General features: G+C 31.6%; 1 protein-coding gene across 3 annotated transcripts in view; it reads right to left on the bottom strand.

Moving 5' to 3' along the window:
• Nucleotides 1-2,977: 2,977 nt before the first annotated feature.
• Nucleotides 2,978-22,912, bottom strand: part of LOC129225584 (S-adenosylhomocysteine hydrolase-like protein 1) — a 297,465-nt gene continuing 277,530 nt past the window's right edge. For all 3 annotated transcript variants that reach the window (XM_054860036.1, XM_054860037.1, XM_054860038.1), the window contains exons 14-17: nucleotides 18,977-19,069; nucleotides 14,176-14,323; nucleotides 10,409-10,529; nucleotides 2,978-7,247 (exon numbers count right to left, since the gene is read on the bottom strand). In XM_054860036.1, the coding sequence (XP_054716011.1) occupies nucleotides 7,241-7,247; nucleotides 10,409-10,529; nucleotides 14,176-14,323; nucleotides 18,977-19,069 (369 nt within the window). In that variant the 3' untranslated portion in view covers nucleotides 2,978-7,240. The remainder of the gene's footprint in view (nucleotides 7,248-10,408; nucleotides 10,530-14,175; nucleotides 14,324-18,976; nucleotides 19,070-22,912) is intronic.

Here is a 22,912-nt window from a genome sequence, read left to right as displayed (position 1 = left end):
AATCTTTTATATACAAAAATATTGAAAATTTTCAATTTTGTAATAGGAAACTCATGAAATGCATCGAGTATTTTAAGAAAACTGAACTACTTCATTCACTGAAGTATGTTTCTCAGAAGATAAAAGAATTCAAAAATGGGAGGTAGTAAAATCAATTGTAGTACATTAAAATCTAATTTAAAAATAACTCAAAAACCATCAAACTTAAATTTTTAGTCATGAAAGTAATTTTTGCATCCTGAAATGATAAAATACCAAGCAATTTTACACTATGCCAATAAATACATCTTAACTATATTTTATAAACCAAACCTCATAAAGATATTCCATAAAAGCAATTTGAACTTTTTTAAGGGGAAAAAACTAGGTACTTTAGTTATGTAACATTTAAGATAAATCAACAGCAAAAATTTTAACATTATGAAAAATAAGTTTATAACTGAAAAATTGAAACTTTTTACAAAAATATCTCATATCCAGAAGTGATCACAAAAAGAATTTTGAAACAAAATTCTTTAACTTTAAAAATGTCTAAAAATTTAACATTAAGATAGAAAAATATGCTACTCTATACTAGTTGTATGTTAACTATTGACTAAATGTAACTCAAACAAGGTATCTACTAATATTATTAAAACGAACTTCATAATATTTCTAGGGTACACTGAAAATATCCATGGCAATTGAAAAAAATAAAATAATGAAAAATGAATTTAAAATATTGAATGCAATCAGCTTAAATTTAGAGTGAGTATTATTTGCACCTAATGAAGTACTACTACTGTGCACTACTCATTTGCCATGTTAGGGTATTTCTACTAGGAAAGAAATTTTAAAATTCAACAAAAGAGAACACAAGAGTTCAATTATGCCCTTTTACACTTTTATCCCTATATTTAATTTAAGCTAAAAAAGTTTTCTCTTTTTTGAATAGATTTTAGTAAGAGTTTCACTTTAAGATGCAGATCACCTAGTCTTTAAGTAATAGATTAATTAAATCATCTGTTTCAAATTAGCAATCTTATATTATTTAATGAACTCTTGTAATGGAGCATTAAAAGTAGAAATTTGATTGAAAACTTTAGCACAAAAATGCAATTAGGTATATTTTATGCTTAATTTTTAACAAAATAAGTAGAAAGATTTTACAGTTTTAAAAACTTTTAATACAACTTCGAGATTTAGTTATGAACTTCTTAACTTTTATTAATATTTTTCTTTTAAATAAATAGCATTTAAGTTCAAATGTATGACAAGTGCATGAATTTGTAAGGTAATAAAACGCAAATAAGCACAAAATCCAACAAAGGGATGAAATAAGCCATACTATTTCCTCTAGGAAAACTTGTTGTGGCTCGCAAAGTAGAAAATTACTGATATGAATGTAATTATTTAAAATAAAAAGCAATGTAAAATGACATATCCTCGAATTAAAAAAAAAAAAAATTCTATCAATGTTTATATTCGATGATACAAGCTAGTTTCATTTAAAACTTATTCTAAATTAAGTTCTATAGCAGTGTTGCCCAAGCTATGGCCCACGGAACACATGCAGCCCTTGGAGCTGATCGGTAGTTTATTAATAGTTATAGACTCAATGTTACAACTTTGAGCCAAATGCTCAGAAATTAGATTCTTGAAAACAGATGCAAACTTCACATTACTAACATACCACCAAGTATTGACAAGAGCAAATCTAAGAAAATAATTTTCTTTTCTTTTCCAAGTTTTCCTCTGGAAAAACTAAAATATTTAAATTTTTTAGAGGTGTTCTGAATTGCGAGAATCATCTTAAATTGGTTAAAAACACAATCGGGCACCACTCTTCTAAAGAAACCTTCTTATCAAAATGCAACTTCTAAAACTGATCGGGTAATAGTGTAGGGATTTCTAGCAGTACTCTTGCCACCAGAGCTGGTTATCTATTTGCCCCCTCTTCAGACGATCCTGTTTGCGCACATCCTACCACCTCAATTTTTTGTAGGACGTGTATTAAAAAAGCATAGTATGTCGCAAAAAAATATATTTGAATTTATAATGCAGACTTAAAAATTACATCTACCAAATTCTTTGTCTAAGTTATAAATTAATGCATCGTTCAGAATTTTTTGGAACAGAAGTGTTCAGTATGTAAGATTTGAAACTGAAACAAAATAAAAAAATAAAGTCAAAACCTGTACACATTAAACATTGTAACTTAAATGCTAAGTACGCAAATGTCATACAAACTACTGAATTTCAAAAACATTTCCAAACCACATGCTAAGCTAATTTATTCTACTACTAGCTCTATTATGTTTCAAAAAGCAATTAATAATATGGAGGGAGTTAGGAAGTTATTACATAGAATCCATAGCTATAGAATGTGGCACATATAATATCACATTTCATATCTTTTCTTCGCTAACAAATATGTTTTAATATCTTCCATGCCTCTAACAGAATTCAAGTGTATACATATATTTCCTTCAATTAAAAATTACAGAATCAAGTATACATAAGGTGATACTGAAGTAAAACTTTGAGACAAGAAACAAATATGTGCTAAGCATCAACTTTGTAAATATAAATCAATGGCATCAAAAGACTTCTAATGAAAGTCGTCAGCGGCGCCCACGGGGAAGGGGGGGGGGGGGGGGTGGATTATGGCATAAGTTGCGCCATGTAAATTTTTGAGAGCGATTTTTTACAAATTTATTCATTGATTTATTTTTAATTTAAATTATTTATTTTACTTTATTTTACTCTGTTTATATTTTATTTTATTTATTTAGTTTGTGTGTCTGTGTATTTGTGTATGCCATTGATGTAGCACAGAAATTTTCTAATAATAATAATAATGAAAAATAATAAATAAAAATATTTTAAAAATATGAATACTTTAAAAAAAGAGCTAAAAAATAAAAAAGGGAAAGAGGATTGAGATTTTTTTTTGAAAAAGGGGGGGGGGATTTGGGCCATTGAGCTTGTGGGGGGAGCACCCCAGTAAGCCATTTATAATACATTTTTCATTTAATTGACCCTGTTTTGTATCATGTACTGTATATACTCACTTTACAACAAGAAAATATTTAATGCAAAATTTAATGAAAATAACGTGTTATTTTTTGAAAATATTTATTTGGGTTTGAAAGGGTTAAAATACAATAATATATTTCATAAGTAAGTTCTTTGATTTGAAATCCATAACACAAAAATTCAGAGGAACTACAGATTATATATAGTTATGTCTGCATATTTTTCTGATAAAATAAATAAGGAATCCATTTAACCCAAGTGTGGCACAGAAAAACTAAAATTACTCAAAAAACAATTGCCGGTGTAAAAAAATTATAAGAATCATAGAATTTCAGAAATTTCATTGCTTTTCATTAGTATTTTATGAGTTAACTATTCTATTTGTTATGTACCTGTACTGTACACACTGAATTTATGGTTGGGTTTGCTATTGATTGTAGATATCATACTAAATATGAATAAATTTCTCTTAATTTCAAAATTTGAGTTAAGTAAGCTCCTTATTTGTGATTATATTTCAGAAATCTATATATCATACATTTCAAAAATCTGCAACCATCTAATTTTTAATTTACAACATGAAAAAACAACATTGAAACTATTTACCTAATTTGAATATTTAATTGTACATTCTAATGTATCTTTATCACATTTTACTGACCACAAAATATTTTAGACATAATAAAAAATAAGTAATGCTGTTTTTGCAGTTTATTTTAGGATAATATTGGTATGGATTCACATGTTCTTTATTTTAGTCAGTTCAATGTAATTTTTAAAATAATGCAGACGTATAAAAAGCATTAAAACTAAGATAAACAAAATATAGCCATGAACAATTTGATGAAAGTAGCAAAATGAAATAAACTTTAACAACTGTTATATTGATCCACTTATTTTTTCAAAATATAGGTTTAATTACATATCATAAAAAAGAGTAAAGATATCAACATCAGGAATATATAATCAAGTATTCATATGTCAAACTCAGAAATTAACTCGCAATACGCAATAAATATAATGACTGAAAGTTTAATACTATAAATGACTAACAACTAAATACAGACATGGTGTAGAAATAGATCTTTTTATGATTATTACAAACTACAATCCACTCTTTTAATATGAGGAACCAAAAACTCAAAATTCAGTAAATTATAGTTTACATCAACTTTTAAGAAAAAGGATATATTGTTGCCTCAGAGCAACAGTAAGATATCTAACCCCAGAAATAACACTAAGATTATCTTGCTATTGTTTTAAGGCGACAATACATAAAAAGAAAAAATATTTTGATGACATATTTTCAGAAGATATCACATGGAATGCCTAAAACTTATCAGTACTAGGGGAAAAATGCATAAAAAATGCAAATATGAACACATTTCATTATGATGCAATTATTACATCATTAACAGATGAACATCGACTAGCAAATGAAAAAGAGTTAAAATAGTTTCAAGGATAAATACAAATCATTAAAAATAGGGGCTAGATAAAAACATAATGATGTGAATTTAAACCATTAGTGAAAGGGATAAATTCAGAGCAAAAATCTACTTGAAATTAAGTATTTGCCCAAAATTTTGAAAGTAAATACATAAAACTGGTGCTTTTATCTCTTAATGTATAACTTTTTTTTTTGTCACAAAAGAAAAATAATAGTGAGATGTATAATTTTTCATCAACAGTTTTTGTTTTCAAATTTACTCAGAAATATTGGTTGAATGGTTACACCATTTACATATATCTCAAAAATAAATATTTATATTATAATATCCATTACCAGAAGACAAAAAATTTTGTGTGTGTGTGTGAGTGCATGTATGGTATTAGATACCAGATGAGTTTGGTACTTTCATGCCATACTATTTATTGCACAACCAAACTATTTGTTGAACATAAAAGTATATAACAGAGAAGAAACATAAAAGTAAATGTTGTTCCATATTTTTACAGCAAGAACTCGAACTATTACATGTATTTAAAGTGTTTCTATCAATAAGAAAAAAAAAAACTGTGGTTGACTTTCATATTATTTTTACAATATTTTACATACTCTCTTATTAAACCACAGACTGTACTTTTTAATCATGAATCAATTTTTACTATCATTTAAGAATAGTTTTGCTGACTCTCAGAGCAATTTTCTGAATCCATCTCTGGTATTAAAACAAAGATTTTAGGAGTATTGAGACAGTTACTTGAGAAAATGTATTATAAAACATATCTTTTTCAAGTTAATTTCATTTAGAAATTTTAAACATTACGAGAATATCCTATACAAAGTAAAACAAACTTGATAATGCATAATCAGAAATGAAGTAAAAGAAATACATTAGAAAACTAGCAGAATACTTATAAAATTAATTCAAAATATATTTTACAGGGTTTAACCACTACAACATTTCCAAAACTAACTCTTACTATAAAAACTAATTAGCTATTTCTTTTATTGCATAGGATTTAAATGAATATTAAATAAAGCTTTTGAGTAAAACATCTACTTTCTACCACTGAAATGCAATACTAGATAAAAATACAGCATCCATAGTACAAAAAAATATTTTCTGCTTTACATGAAAACATGACATACTTCGACGACTTGAAATAAGAGAATCAATGATGCAATATGTATAATTTAAATTTCATTAATATATGTTATCTTTTTTGAAAAAAGGTATTTTCATAGTCAGGAAGCTTTTGTGCACATTATTATTATTTTTTTTAAAGGAAAGAAATATGCAGATCCAAATCATGGCAAGAGATATCAATATTAAGTTGAATGATTTTTAATTATTAATTAGAAGAAACTTTTTCCAGTAAATTTTAAAATATGCCAGTTGCGTACACAAGCAGAGGGTCCAAGGGGTTCAGACCCCTCCCATCACCCTTAAGCGTTTTTTACTGTCTATAATACTATGTATTTGGTACGTAAACAATTCAAAGCAAAGGTAACAATAATTTCAGTTTTAATAAAAGGAAAAATAAAATTTATTCTTTTTTTTTGTGCAAAATCTATCTATAGTGAACATAAACTGTTCTAGAATGCTGATTTTGCTTTTCTGTTTATATTTTTAATGATGGGAAAAGTAAATACATTCACGTTTTTGCGTTTTATTTTAATTATATATTTGTTTTTATAAATTATCTTTATTAATTAATGCAAAGTAATTACTCAATGTTTTAAAAAAAAATGTTTTTGTTCTCGACAATCGATAAAATAAAATATTTGGATGCATGTTGGAGTATGATATGAGATGGTGGACCTTTGATCCTGGACCCCCCTCATTGTAATATTCCTGTGTGCGCCACTGAAATATGCATACATGTTATTTGCACACTTTATAACCAAACATTAACTGTTAAGAAAAGTCATGTGACTTTTTCCTTTCATATCATGGGAGGAAACAAAGCAATATATTTGACATATTCTGATCTTATTTCATTGTATTGTGCTGAAAAAATCCCTGTTCTTAGCTCTTAGAGGATAAATAAAGTCTTTATATACTATACAATTATTAATAAATATACAATGAAATAAATATTTTATTTGGCAGTTATGCACAAAAGGCTTAATGTGACTTTTTATAAAATATTTTAGTACATTTTAAAATAGAATACAAAAGGTTAATGAAAAAACTTCTAAGATAATCAGAATGATTTAAATCTACGTTTTTAAAAATCATAAATGAAGCTAAAAAATTCTAATTCAACACTTTCTAATAACAAATTCATACACAAATACTAAGGATCACCAATAGTACAAAATTTAATCAAAAACTACAAAAAAGCTAACAAAACCTAGAAACTAAAATACAGTAATTAAAGGAGGAGGAAATGAATAAAAATATCGATATAATAAATTCATCAGAAGTAAAATGAGCAAAGAAAAAAGATAAAAGGGTATGCAACATATGTATGATAAATGACAATATGACCACAGAACAGAAACAAAGTTGAAAATATATTTCAAACAGAAACCCATGTTCAACTGGATTATGATAAAATATTCAACTGAGTGGAAAAATATTTCCAAAGAAAAATGTTTTATATAACTTGCAGCTTTGCATTCTGAAATTCTTCATAAGACACCTTTGCTTTTTGATTGCTCAAAATAGTTTAATGGAATGATATTAATGCAATCAAATCCTCTGTAACAGAACCTCAAAAATATACCTCACTTCAGAACTAGTTAAACATTTGTACTCTTGCTCTTTTTTTAATACCTAAAAAATAAAACATTATTTTAGTAAAATTCAATACAAACACAGAAACATAAATATTCAATAAACAAAACAATAAAGCTTAGAAACTTTCAAGGACGTATGCAGCTCAAAATGGAAACGGGGCAAACCCGTTTCCTCTCCCCAGATTCTAGAAACCATGTAACTATGGATTTTGTCATTTTTCCCAATAAAATGCATTGCATTGAGTATATATGGGGGCAGCTGCCCTCCCCCCCTTTTCTGGATACGCTCATGGAAAAGCTTCTGTCGTAATAAACACACTTTAAATTTACTGTCAATGAAAGAGATATATTTATATAAATAAATAAATACATTGTAGAGTACAATGCATTTATTTTAAAGTAAAGTCATGAATTTCACAATGAAGAAACATATTTCCACAGCATTTAGAAAGCAGAGGTACCCACCCCCTAAATATCGCAAAGACCCCCCCCCCCCACATAAAAAAAAGGGAAAATACTCCTCAAACACCCTACCCTCTAAAAATTTCAATGGCGCAGTCTGTGCCATTGTGACTCCCCTTAGGTTAGCACCCCTGTAGAAAGACAAGAGCACAGCATTAAAGCAAATAAGTTGGTGAAATCACCTATGATGGACACTCCCAAATAGCGACCACCTCTAATTAGCGGACATTTCTGCGAGTCTCAGTCCTCAATATAGTTTTTTTTTCATATAATGCACTCTGAATAACAGCCAGTAATCTGAACAAAAATGTTTTCTTTTTTTTTCCAATGCTTTTTTTCAAAATTTCTATAGGTAAAAACGTACAAAGTGAAGTTAAATAAATAGCTTTGTTATTTCTTATTTTACTTTCAAGCATAAAGTTAAATTACACTTTTGTGCAATTAAAAGTTTTTTCTTATTTTACAGGTACAAAATGGTTTTGCAAGTCTTATTTGTCAGCCTCACATTCGAATTTTCATCTCTGTCCCCTCCCCCCCCTTCTCAAAGCAGTTTTTGCAATGTTTTTTTCTACTGCTTAATGGTTTCTAAATCTGAGTAGATTCAGTTTAGTGCAAAATATTTCAAAAGTTTTAAAGACAGATGAAATTAGGTGAATGAGGTGGTATGAAAACTATTTCAGTACGTTAAATTAGTTCTTACTGAATGTGCATTATTTCTATTTTATGCAAGACAAAATGGTTGGTTACTTTGAAAATGAAATAATTGTAAATAATAAGCAATCATATGACAAGTCTGTTAGAAATCAATGATAATACAGTTGAACACTGTTATAGCAAACTCAGGAATTTCTTGGTTGTAGCAAATCTTTTAATAGATCCCAATAGAAGGCCTATGTTTTAAATGTATTTTCAAATGCTTGTAACAAACCCTAAATGCTGTAGGATCGGCTATAATAATCCAAAAATGTGTACAATTTTCAGCTTTTCGTAAAACTTGTCCCAGTTACGTTCCTCACCAAGTTTTCCATAGGCAAACATTTTCTGCAATTAGTTACCCCTTTTTCTCCACAATTTTTCGGTCTAAACCATACTCCTCAGCTATTGTACTTTTAGAAACATTGTATTGTAAACTTCACACTGACCATAGCTAAATCAGGCAAGTGAAAATTTTTTTTGTTGAGGATTAAGTTAAAATTATTCCGAAATTCTAGAGCAGAGAAAGTCTATTCTTAATTTGCAAGGAATTTTTCATTTCTAAATTTACTGTAGTCATTTTCTGGCAGAATTGTAATTCTCAGGCAGCTCTCAGTGTTTTGAGAAAATTTTCCATGACAGAAAAGTCAACAAAATGTACATAAAAGCTTGCAACCAAAAACAACATTTTAATTCCCATATTATGGATAGATAAAAAGCTACATTATATTCATTATTTGTTAAGTACTGAATATAATAGTTTAATACTAATATTTTACTTAATGTTATCCTTTTCCCTAATAGATATCTCGTGTGATAAAGATATTCATTATAGAAGTACCTAACAAGCAAGTTTGGATATTTTCCCCAAAAATCGGATGTAAAGAACCCTTGGATATAACCAATTCCTAAGCCAGTCCACTGAGGTTTCGTTATAGTGGGATTGAACTGTAGAATTATTTTTATTAATATTGTAGCTCTTGTTTTAAATGTACTTGCTATAAGCTGAAAAAAAAACCTTAAAGAAATCCTCCCTAATTATCGGACAATTTCCAATAACAGACAAAGCTTTTGGTCATGTGACTGTTCACTTTTTGGAGATACTTGCGTACTTACGTAAATCACATTGTTGAGAGAAGAAAGGGGGGGGGGGGAAGGGGAGAAGAGACGACTCATAGGATCATAGAAGGTATTCCCCCTTTTGTTTTAGAAAGACTTTAAACAACGATAACAAGAAGATCTGCCTCCTACTCGTTTCATTTACCAACTTTCATGCTATCTGAGCTTGCCAAATACGTGGACAAGGATGGATACAGGGGAGGGGCGATCGCCCCTCCCTTGAAGGACCCTGCAACGGCATTTTTTAAATGAATTGAGGTCTTAAGACAAAAGTGTAGGTCATCTTCGATATGACGTTAAGGAAAAAAATCGGGTTCGAGTCTCCCTCCCGGAAATTTTTTGGCTTTGAAGTTTCAGAAAGTTGACTTTAGGCGATCTTTGGTGAGTTTAGGAGAAGGAGTTTGGAAGGTATGGGTTCAGTGACTTTCATCCAGTAATTTTTGGAAACTGAAGTTCCAATCAGAGCAATTTTAGACGACTTTCGATGATGTTAGAGGGAAAAGCTTTCGAAACAAACGATTCGGAACCCCTTTTATTTCGAAATTATATTTCTAAAACGTAACTTTATAATGCCTCTATCAACAGAAAAGAAAAGAAAAAGGTTCGGGGATCTTCTTTACTAAATGTCTATATTTTTAGTTAATTTAAATATAAATAATGTGGCAATCCTTCTATATCTGCACAGAAGGTATAAATCAGATGCTCTTATAGTAAGATGTAAGGTAAAAAAAAAACAATAGCCCCCCACCTTGAAATGTTTCTGGATCCGTCCTTGCATGTGGAATAATATCCTCAATGTGAAAAATTAGGTTTATATATTAAAAGCAAAAAAAAAAAAAAAAAAAACTGAAATCAAGAAATTCTCATACAGATACTTTTATTTCAAAAGACAGAAAAGTTTTAAATAAAAATCTAAAAGCGTACCGATAGTAAGCTTGTTTGAATGGACCAAGTTTGTTTAAACCCATGTATCTAGCTTGCTCATCTGTCATTTCTGTTAGATGGGCATCAAATGTTGGTAAATGGAGACTAGCAACATATTCATCTAAAGTGAAAAAGATAAAAAAAAAGATTTAATACTCACATAATAAAATATCTACCGTAAAAAACATAATTTCAAATCAAAGATTCACTATGACTAATATGCTTCATAAACGCAATTTAAAACGAAAGGGGAAAGTTAGTTAAGTCTTTGAGCAACTCTATTTATGGTCAAAGAAAGACATGCACACTTGCCAACCTTCAAGGGTAAAAAAAGCCCAGGAGATTCCGCTAGTGGTATGTATTGTAAAGGAATTAGTGAAGACTCCAATTATTAATGTAGATTACATTTATTCATAGAAACATCTTGTTTCAATCATGCTGTTAAATGTAAAGCAAGGTTAATGGTAGCTACAGTTAGTGAAGATTGAAGTTACTAAAGTTATTACCGATACAAACATAGGTCCAATAAGGCTACTGGTCGACCGTGGTAAACAGGTGATTAACCAGTAGAATTCCAGTAGAGCTACCAGTTAACTGGTTGTTGCTGAAGTCATTCCAATAGCTTCACTGGTCAACCGCAATTTAAGCTGGTTGATTGGTTTTTTGAACCACGTGACATTTTTGACCAATAATAAATATTTCTCATCTGTGCGTTATTTGTTTGCGCAAGTAACCACATTATTAGCCCAAAGCGTTCGATGGAGCATTGGTTGCTGAGCAACCGTTCAATGACCAATGACGTCATTAGCTGTCATGTGATCAACCAACCACGCTTGATCAGTATGCAAACATAGCCATATATATATTTCAGCATACAGGTGACTTAGCAGAGACATATTACACATCAATTTTATTATGCTTTTAAATACCATGATCACTTAACTTAAAATAAAATTGGAATTTTTTGAGATCCAATCTAATTTGTAACAGCTTTCATTTTTGGAAAAAAAATATAAATTAAAAATATTTTAAATGCTATTTAATATTCTTCCTTTACCAGCAACTTATTTTTTTAAAACATCATCAAAAAATTGCCAACTATTTTTCGTTAAAAAATTATAAAAGTTATTGATTGGAAACCCTTTTCCAAAAAATTATATTTTATCAAAAGTAAATTCTTGAGATTTTCATTAGACAACAATGATTAAAATTCAGTTCAGTTCTTTTCTTTTTCACTTAGTTAGAAATCCTTTCACACTCTGCATAACTGTGCGAAAGACAAAACTTCCAGTATTACAACAATTCTTTTAAGTGGGTACTCCCCTGACTTATTCTGTAACTCACCTATTCCAACCCATGGTGTGAATATGGTTTCGTTTTTAATATCTTCAGGAAGGTCATCAAGTTGATTTCTAAAGGCTGTCTGAAATGCACGGAGCCTATAAGGTTCTAAAAAAATTTCAGGACCGAATTGTTAAAAAAATTTCAGGATAATTTCAGGACACAAATAATAAGAAATAATAAATTTACCTCATTTTACTCCACTAACAAGAATTTGTATGTTTTCTCAGTTAGCATTAAGACTCAGTTTAGCATTAGAAAATTGTATAACAGAAAAATTTAAAAAACACTGTTTTATCATGTTTTATAAACTAATACATGATAATAACAGTTTTTGACAGAATGTGGCCATAAAGTTCAATGAGCAACGTTCTTTCTTAATATGTAAATTTGAGGAACTTCTGATTTCAACAAAAAAAAAATTCAACTTTTCAAAAATGGGGTTAACACAATAATAAAAATAAACAATGCCATATTTGCACCTGATAAAAGTAAATAAAAAATTCGTTCTTCACGGAATAAAACTTAAAAAAAAAAAAAAAAACCTCTACAGTTCTACATTATTTCTTAGAACTGTTCTGAAAACTCAACACCATGTAGCTTTTTAGAGCTTTTACTTTTTTTGTACTTTTTGTGGCTGAAGATTTTTCAGCTTTCTTTTCTTACAAATCCTGTAAAATTCCAAGCTTCTTGGCTAATTTTCACAAGCAATTTGTAATTTAAAACAAAGCCACGAGTAGATCCAATTGAGAAGTAATTCTTTGTAAGCACTTGATTGTTGACAATCACCGGTTTGTTCTGTTTAAGCATTATTTTTTTCTCAGCACTGTAAAACTCTTCTAACACTTGAAAAATTTCTTTCTTCTCTGAACTTTTATCCAAATAGTAGAAGGCATTCTACAATTAAGAATTCATCAGTATTTAACGGAAGATGAGTAGCTATTTTCTCAGCAAACAAGTTCAATAAGTGGCATATGCACCCGACAGTGATAGTACCTTCATGTCTTTCCGTTAGGAAAGCGGCAGCACTATTTTCTCTTGCCAACAGCAGAAAATGCTCCTCAGTTACAAGTAGGTATAATATATTCTACTTCTTTCAAAATTTTACCCTTCATTTTAGGCAGGCAAAACGGGAGAAAAATGTGCTTTTTCAGTCCCTACTCTTATGCACTATTTGCAGTTCTAATCCCCTCTACTATTGAAGGGGTGACATCTATTGAGAAAAAAGTGGCACTTTTTGATGATTGATTGAAAAGAATTCGGAATATTTTATTTTTACCCCGCAAAAATATAAATCTATAAAAACATGAGGGAAACTGGGTAACCTCAAGAGATGGAGGTAAAAACAGCAGGTACTATAAAAAAAGAACAGTTGGCAAGTATGCTTATCTACGAAAAAGGAGGAGGGGGAGGGGAGATCTTATATAAAGCAAACTTAAATGATTCAAGAATTAGAGTTAACAACATTTATTCAAACATGATATGTAAAGAGACACAACTCAAGAATGCATCAATGTACATTTGATACCCAATGATTAACAGCTATTAACAATTGCAGAAGGATCATCAAGTCCAGTATTTTACAGATGTGATCCAAAATAAAACTGAAAACAATTCTACAAAAAAAAAGAGCAAAATTAAAAAAAAAAATAATGAAAAAACAAAATAAAACAAAGCATTAGTAGTTTTTGAATCTTGGCCAGAATTTCCATAGTTTTCTAATCATTTTCCATGAAAACAACAAGTTAAAGCGCTTGGAACTTCATGCACAGCTATAAATAAGTTAATGCAAGATAATAAAAAAACTAAAAATAAGGTACCTTCTTAAATAATACGTTTTAAATTAGGATTTTATTCCAATACTTTAATAATAGTTCTGTTATTCAAGCTACAGAAAAAAACCCTATAAGTTTTCTAGATCCTTTGTGAGGTAGATTACTTCACATTTCACATTCCAGGGTCCCCGGTACCTACCACTATTTGTGGTTTAACCGGTTAGATGGGACCCTGAAGACAGCTCAGATGTTTTGATCCAGATTAGGAGCCGTGCAATCCCTGGTTCGGCACCCCCAGAAGTATCGTTTCACTTGGAGGACTTTGTGACAACGAGCATATTTAAAATCCCCCAGTCACCATTAATGAAGACGGCAGACTTTTGACTAGCTAGGATTGAACCCGGGACCCTCTGATCACCAGTTCAATGTCTTACCGATCAGGCCACCATAGCCCAAGGTAGATTAGTAGACAGTAAGTGACTATAATACTTAAGAAGTTCTTCTTCAACTTTAACCTATTAGAGGCAAGGCTATTTATACAATATAGACTTACAATAGAGGCTATTACAATATAAGTGGGGCAGTTAAAAACTGAAATTGTGGATCATAGTTACCCCTCAGTGATAGTGCGTAAAACTACTAATAACTCACCCATTTTTTTAGGTAAAAGATAGACGTCTCCTTTATACCTTCCAGCAGGAGCACTAAATAATTCGATGAGAGCTAATGCTTGAGTTGAAGCAGTGATGGAAACAACAAAAGATGGAATAGTAGAACAACTTAGATTAGCTAACCGACCCTACAATAAAGAAAAAATATGTACATATCAACTCTTTCAACTTTTAAAACGGAAAATAAAAACAATTAATTAAGTATTCAAAAGTAGTACAGTGCCAGCCGCTTATTAAAATCACATTTGTTCGGGGGACATTTGATTTTATAAAGCGGCTAATTTTATTATCCGGCATTCAAAAAAACGAAAGATTTCGAAGTTTAAATACTATAAAAAAGAATTGAATTACTTCATTTATTTCTGTTTTAAGTATTTCAAAATACAGTTATCATTTTAACTGAACATGAGATACATTTTGTTTATAATTATTTGCACAAGGATCTTAAAATGTAGGTGTATTGTTGTTTGCTTAGCAGAATTGGGAGAGCCAAGATTCAATATCGTTTGAGAGTTTACAAAGTGTTTTGTAACGTTTAACATATTTTCCTCTTTGTTCTAAAGTGCATCATACATTATCAACCGCTTTTCTGACATCTATTGAAAATGAAGAGGCAAATTTGACTCTGAGATTTCCTCATCTTCTGAGACCGATTCCTTCAATTCTTGGTGCTTCTTTAAAATTTTTTTACCAATGGTGTCCAAAAGTTTGATTTTATAAAACAGCGATAGTGATTTTATTAAAAGATGGTTTTAACATGTTTTGTTATTGCAATGATTCTGTTCTTCCAGACTTGATTTTAAAAAGCGGCTGACTTTATAATCCAGTGATTTTATTAGTGGCGGGTACTGTGCATTATTATTACAGGGAAATTTTTCTTCAAAACTAAAATTAAGAAAATTACAAACAAGACTGGTAAATACAAGCAAAAAAGTAAATCTCGAGTTTGTAAATAAAATTGCCTGAAGTATTAATATTTAGCACATTTCAACATTTAAAACTTACAAAATGCTGATTTTTATGGAATTATATTAACTATTTAAAATATCAAACACAATTGTGATACATTTCTGTATTGAACATGTAAAAATAAATTATATACGTAAGCAATTATTGGGTTGTTCGGAAAGTAATTTCGTTTTTTTCCCGTCAGAGGACTTAATTACGTTTTTTCGAAACCAACTTCACACTTAAGCCGCATAACCATTATATGTCTTGAGAGCTGATATTGCAAGGCTTGTGTGTGAAAAAGTTCTATTAATTCTACGCAGTAGTTTTTGGTTGGTGCCCTTTTAAATATGGAGAGCAATAAGCAGCATTTTCGTCATATTTTACTTTTTTACTTCAGAAAAGGAAAAAATGCTGTCCAAGCGAGAAAAAAATTGACGGATGTGTATGGAGAAGGCGTGTTAACAGTACGCCAGTGCCAGAACTGGTTTGCAAAATTTCGATCCGGCAATTTTGATGTCGAAGATGCACCACGGTCTGGAAGGCCGGGTCGAAGCTGACAAAGATGCGATAAAGGCATTAGTTGATGCAAATCGGCGAATAACCACACGAGAGATCGGTGAGAGATGAAATTTGTCGAATTCGACTGTTTATGGCCATTTGAAAGGCATGGGCTTAACCTCGTTTGGTGGGATGTCAAAGGAATCGTTTTTTTTTTTGAGCTTTTGCCGGACAATACAACGATTAATTCAGAAGTCTATTGTCATCAGCTGGACAAATTGAATGATTCACTTAAAGAGAATTAATCAACAGGAAGGGTGTAGTGTTCCACCAGGATAATGCGAGACCTCACACAAGTTTGGTCACTCGCCAAAAACTTTTACAGATTGAATGGGACGTACTGCAACATCCACCATATTCTCCAGATCTGGCGCCTTCCGACTACTATTTGTTCCGGTCCCTGCAAAATTTTTTGGATGGCAAAACCTTTACCTCAAATGAAGATGTCAAAAACCACCTGAACCAGTTTTTTGCCAGCAAGGACCAAAACTTTTATGAGAGGGGAATTATGTTACTGCCAGAAAGATGGCAAAAGGTGTTGGACCAGAATGGCCAATATATAATTTAATAAAATATTTATTCATTATACGAAAACTGTCTTTCATGTTCCCCAAAAAAAACGAAATGACTTTCCGAACAACCCAATAGAAACAATTTCGTTAAAAAAGTATCGACGGTCAAATAAACTACAGCTTAAGCTCTGACCTGCAATTTGCGTTTTAACACCTGGGCAGCTCATGAGTCCTTTAAAAGGAGATTCACATTTTTTTTTTTTGAAAATTAAGACGATATAACGTACTTTGTTTTATCATTTTGTTTTATTTTATTTATTTACTTATTTTTGAAGTAAACAAATCAATAACAGTTTCATTGAATTTAAGTACAGTAGACCTTCGTTTTACGTGGAGGCTTTTAACGCGGATTTGATTATAAGCGGTTTTAGATTTGGCACCTTTATTTTATTGTATGCGGATGAGTTTTGGTTTCACTGGCAATGCAAACATAACATTTTCTTCTCTTTCAAAATCCAAACTCTTAAAGATTGCAGATTACAAGTAATAAACTGCATTTTGGCATGCTAATAACCAAACTTGGGTCCTTGGAGACATTTTATGCGAATGGTTCCAGAGCTCTTTCCAGAGGTAAAGTTATTAAACTCATACAGTTCAGAACTCACTGGACAAAGAGCTTTTAGGAGTGACAAAGGAGGCCAAAACCAACGAGGATACTGACTTTGGTGACACACAAAGAAAAACGTTCACATTGAAATTTTTGAGACATTCCTAGACAATAGAAATGATCTTTTTGATTTCTTAGTGAAGGAAGATTCTATCATGGAAATGACGCAAGTGATCATGGATGCATTAATGCTCTGCAAAGAATTACAGAGAAAAACTCTTGATGACTGCCAAAAGACTATCATAGCCAGCTCTTCTTTATAAACAGAACACGAAATTAATTTATGTTTTCTATATGCATATTGTGCATAAAAATTGATATAAGTACAAATTAAACTTATTTTACAATTAGTCATCACTAGAATGAAGTATTTTTTTATCTTCCGAACCTAACCCCTATTTTAACACTGCTATGAGGTCTCAACTTACGCAGCATTTCCGTGGAACATCCGCAAAAAATGAGGGTCCACTGCACGTTATTTATCTCGTGGTCGTCAAGAATTTTATCATCCTTGTTTCAACAGTGATAATGGTTACAATGCTTAGTCGGGAGTCGTTTCCTTTATAGTGATTCTTAAAAGTAGTATTTTAATGACTTTTTAAGAATAAAATTTAATATTAAGAGGAAATAAAAGAAAATTTAAGAGGAGGCAATATCCATCCTAAAATTCATGTATCAACCAAATTCAAGTACAAATACAAGTGTAACGACCAGCAACAAGCTCTGGGCCCAGCTAGGCTGGTAATAATTAGTTTATAAGTCCCCAATGAAGATTAATGGCCCTCAAAGTTATCCACCCCCTTGCTCATTACCACCTCTTCTGGTAAGCTGTTCCAAGTGCTCACAACCCTACTAAAGTAGTAGTTTTTCCTTATTAACAGGTTAGCCTGAGATTTGAATAGCTTAAAACAATGACCCCTCGTCCTGCTTTCGGTGCAAAAATTTAATCCATTAACATCTTTCATTTTGATAAATTTAAACAACTGAATCAAGTCCTCTCTCACTCTTCTTTGCTTCAGGCTATACATATTAAGCCAATTAAGTCTGTAATAATAATCTAAATCTGAAAGTCTCCTTACTAGTCTAATAACCCTTCTTTGAACCCTTTCCAATACAGAAATATCTTTCCTGAGATAAGGAGTCCAAAACTGAACAGCATACTCCAAATGAGGTCTTATTAAACTCCTATATAAAGGCAGAAGAACCTTCTTAGATTTGCTTGAAATAGATTAATTGATAAACCCAAGCATTCTGTTGGCTTTTTTCATTTCCCATGCATTAAATTAACTCAGCAACATATACTCAAAATTTAGCCTATAGCCAAGTAACAAAAGATTTTAAACTGTAACCAATTATGGAAATGTTTCATTGGGAGGAGCAGACTAAAAGTGTGCTACCGAACATTAATTATAGTCAGGGGTGCTCATTCACCCCAAGAACAAAGGCACCTCCTTTAAGTACCTTGAGGACAAGTACTAAGAACAAGAGCATCCCCCCCCCCCCCAAAAAAAAACAAGTAAAAAATACCCATGAAAACAACTCTTTAAAATTTAAATGGGGCAATCTGTCAAAGAGGTGCTTCTCCCTTTATGCTTCTTGTTTGTTTTTGCAATCAAAAGCTGATTTCATGAAGAGTTCTCTATCACACATGCAATAGAGGATCAAGAGCTTTTAGCAACCAATAGTACTTTAGCTACTTATCAGTGAGTTGAAAAAAGAAAAATGAGGGGAAGGGGGGACTCTTTTTGGAAATTGACAATAATCTATCAGGTAGTGTATTTAATCATCATTTATTTCTGTCTTGAACAAATTTAATCCCTCAATTTATACAGCGGGGGATTTCCTGTCACTGATTCTGACAAGAAAATTTTTAGTGATTTCAGCATCAATTGCAATTTTAAATATAGCATATAAAAAATATTTAAATTATTTGTATTGATATAAATAAAAAATTCTTTTCAATTTTGGAAGCAAGATATCAAAGTTTCTTTGTTACACAACATTAAATGGTGTTTTTATTTAATTTTTACATGCACTATAATTTTCATAAAATCTCATATTATGGACAAAATTAGAAGAATAAAGCGCAATACCTCTGCAAGTAGAATTATTCTTTTTCCATCAGGCCAAATAATGTGATCCACTTGTGAACGAACTTTTTCCCAGGTCAGGCCTTTTAGACTTTGCTAAAAATAATTATTACAGTAAATAAGATTAATAGGAAGAAAATACTTGAAACAGGAGAGAAAATAGAATTCTTAACCAATTTGGCTGTACATTGAAAATGTCTGAATGTTGATTGAATTAAAAACACAATGTACATCTTTAAGCATTTTAACCCTGAACAGAGGAGGTGCGGTCTCACAGACTGTTCAAATGTTCAAACTCACCACTCCTATTTCATTTTTAGTCCGATTGAATGGTTTTCCCCAATAGCTTTTTGTTTTGTGACCTAGAATACCTTGCTTGTGTATCAGTAGCTTTTGGTATTTTTGAAAAACTTTAGATAATTATTTGGTGGCCTGGGCCCATGCCTTAATAGGGCCATGTTTATAACACCTTTGCTTGTTTAACAGACACAGTCAGCATTTTTGTGAAGCTGTTAGGCAACTTGTGTGCACAAATTTATTTAACAATGTAAGTTCATATGGATAATCAACATTAAGTTACATAACTGTTTTAAAGCTTCATGAAGCTTCTGAACAATCATGTAAGTGTTTAAAAGCTTCATGTGAAAAAGTAAAGTTTACTCATTGTTTTTAGTTTCAGATTTAAAATGCTCATTATTTCATATACAGAAATTATTCTTGTTACATTCCTGCTAGGGGTCAGCCATAAATGATGTCAGGGAGGCGATTCATAAAATTGTGAAAAGGGGGGGGGGGAATAACGAGAAGTGTGACATTATACTTTTTTTAAATAAGACTTTGTTTATTAAAACAGCATGACATGAGATTGTATGAAAAAAAGCATGACATTATTTATGGCCAGCCCCTTAATAAAATCATCCAAATGAATCCTTTTTAGGAATGAGAAAAATAAAATACACTAAACATGCTGTCAAATCAGATCCTTATCTTTGCATTTAAATAAAAAAAAATAAATAAATATTGCTAAAAGGAAGAAATCTAAAACTATTGGTTTTTAACCCAATATGTATTTTTCTGTATATTATCCATGGCAGAGTACAGTGGCGTAACTGGAAGATGGTTTTGGGGGAGGGGGGATTACATCTTGGGTCATCGCAAAGTAAAAAACGGGGGTAGGGGGATTAGGAGTCCCCCTTTTTTCACACATATATATCTGGACTTCTGTTTTCCGGAAATCTCGGAAAACCGAACATGATTAAAAATTTTTTTTTTTTTAAATCAAAGGTAGAAAAGTTGCAAATAAATATTTTGAAGAGCATGAAAACAAAATGTTTTGAATGAATTTTGGATCATCATTCACATAATTTGTTATTGCACATGAGAATGGGTTACTGTAAGTGCGATTATCTTAAAGGGCCATTTTCGAGATAGCGATTTTGTTAACTATTGCTTCTATTTCGAAATAATTACGAAAACATTTTGCTTTTTAGGTTTTTGCAACCTTATTTACATAGAATGCTTCTACTCTACTTAGAACTTTCACAAACTCAACAATCTGGAAACTTTGCGCATCAGAAATTCTGTATTTCCCTCCTTTTTTGGGCAGTTGGAACTTGTGTCATGCTTCTATTATTTTTGAGTCTATTGAAATATTATTAGGTGCAGTGATGTTCCCATCAATTTTTCTGAGGGTATACGCCCACTAATCCATTATGCACAACATGTGTATGCGATCATATACATAATGTGTCATAATATGAAATTTTTTGAAGATTTTTGAGTGTATACGCTATGTGTCTAAAAAATGTTTGAGAGTATATGACGTATATAGAGTATACCCTAAGGGAACACCACTGATTAGGTGGTCTCTTTTAATTCTATCAGAGCTAGTTTCAGTTTTGTATTGCATACTTATCTGCGATTTTTCCAGCAATTTTCTAAAAAGAATAAAATCTCTTTTTTTAATGCCTCCATAACCAGAAAAACTTCTTTGTCCGGATTATCTATCTATCGATCTATCTACAGTACTACACATAAAGAAACACAGGAGTTAGTAATGAAATAATGCTCTCAAAGAAAAGGGGGAAGCCGGGGGTTTTCCCTTGGAATTTTTCAGAAATTATAGCTCTAAAACACAGTAGTAATAGACAATCTTACAGATATTAGTAGGAGGGGAGGTTCGAGGTTCTTCCTCTCAGAAATGATCCAAAAATTGAAGGCTTTAAAACTCAATAGTTGGCCATTTTTGGTAACGTTTAGGAAAAGAATAATGTACAGGGATTCTTTCCAGCAATTTTTCGAAATAGAGCTCCAAAAACGCATTTTAGACGATGTTCAACGATGTTAGGGGATTAAGGGTTCTCCTCTGGAATTTTTTTCCTCAAACTAGCTCTACAAATGCAATTCTAGACGATCTTGGTGACGTTAGGGGAAGGAGAGTTTTATGGACTGCCACCACCCTCGGAAATTTTTCGAAATTAAAATCTCCAAAGCACAATTGTAAACTTTTTGGAACTGTTATGGAAAATGATTGTGTTTAGAGATTCCCCAGCAGTCCCATTTCCAATGATCTTAAAGATGATGTAATGGGGAAAGGGGTGCGCGGATTATCTTCTAAAAATGTTCAAAATTAGCTCTAAAATGCAATTCTGGATGGTTTGATGATGTTAGGAGAGCGGGGAGCAGGACTGTCATTTCAAAATTTTGCGGGGGGGGGGGGGGAGGGTCAGAGTATGTACTCAATGAATTTTATAGGAAACAAGCTGATGTGTGTGTGCATCACATGACTTCCTTTTACTCCAATTTAATGTTATTTCCCCATTATTGGCATTTTAATGTGATTCAATAGTTTACTCTCTAAATATCACCAACAGTAGCCAAATTGAAAGCAGATTTAAAAAATAAAAAAAAATCGCCAAATTTGTCACCAAGTTGGCGACAAAACGTGGCGATCAAAATCCTGGCGATATATCGCCAAGTGTCCCCCAAATTATAACACCACTTGAGTTTACATTGAAATTAACAATGATTTCCCCCCAAAAAGGGGCAAAAGACCCTTTTAGAAACACTTGAATGAAACCAATAGGGGAGGTGAACAACTAGACCCCACTAGGAGTCTACGTACCAAATTTCAACTTTCTAGGAGTCCTTTCTGGGAGTCAAATGTCCTAAGGACTTCTAGGACTTTCTTGAGTTATGCAACGCACATCCGCACATACATACCTACATACAGACGTCACGAGAAAACTCTTTGTAACTAACTCGGGATTCGTCAAAATGGATATCTCACGTGTTTATATGTTCTTAGGCACTTATCCACGTGTGGTGGAGTTGAAAAAAAAACTCAACATTCATTCGGGGTGAGCAAAATGGAAATTAAGGTCAATTTTGGAGTGAAAATTTTTTTGCGAATACAATACTTCCTTTTTTTGTGAAAGGAAGTAAAAAGCATCAAAATACAAGCAAGTTGCTTAATTACCACACGTTTTTAAATTAAAGGATGGGGGTGTCAATTGATCCCCATGATTGTCCAAATGATGGGTCTAGAGGGGAGTTTCAAGGACCTCTCAGGGGAAATTTTTCTAAATTGAAGTCCTTAAAACATGATTGCCGGCCCTTTTTGGTAACATTAGAGAATGAGATGGTGTTCAGAAACTTTCAGGATTATTTTGACATTTATGCCCTAAAACAATATTATAGGCGATCTATAATGATGCTGTTGGTGGTGTTCGGAGGGGGGGGGGTTTAAAGGGATTTTTTTAGCATATTGTTCAGAGGAAAATCGTATTTTTTCTTTTTTTCTTCAGAAAAAGAAGTTTTGCGATTTTTTTCTCCTGTGCAATTTTTGTTCGGACATACGGTTTGGGGGGGGGGGGGGTCCCAAACGCACCCCCCCCATAGTTACGAAACTGGCGGCGCATAATTCGAGGATAATACAAT

This window comes from Uloborus diversus, chromosome 7 (assembly GCF_026930045.1).
Source record: "Uloborus diversus isolate 005 chromosome 7, Udiv.v.3.1, whole genome shotgun sequence".
NCBI lineage: Eukaryota > Metazoa > Arthropoda > Arachnida > Araneae > Uloboridae > Uloborus > Uloborus diversus.
This window is presented reverse-complemented; position numbering and strand designations above follow the sequence as displayed.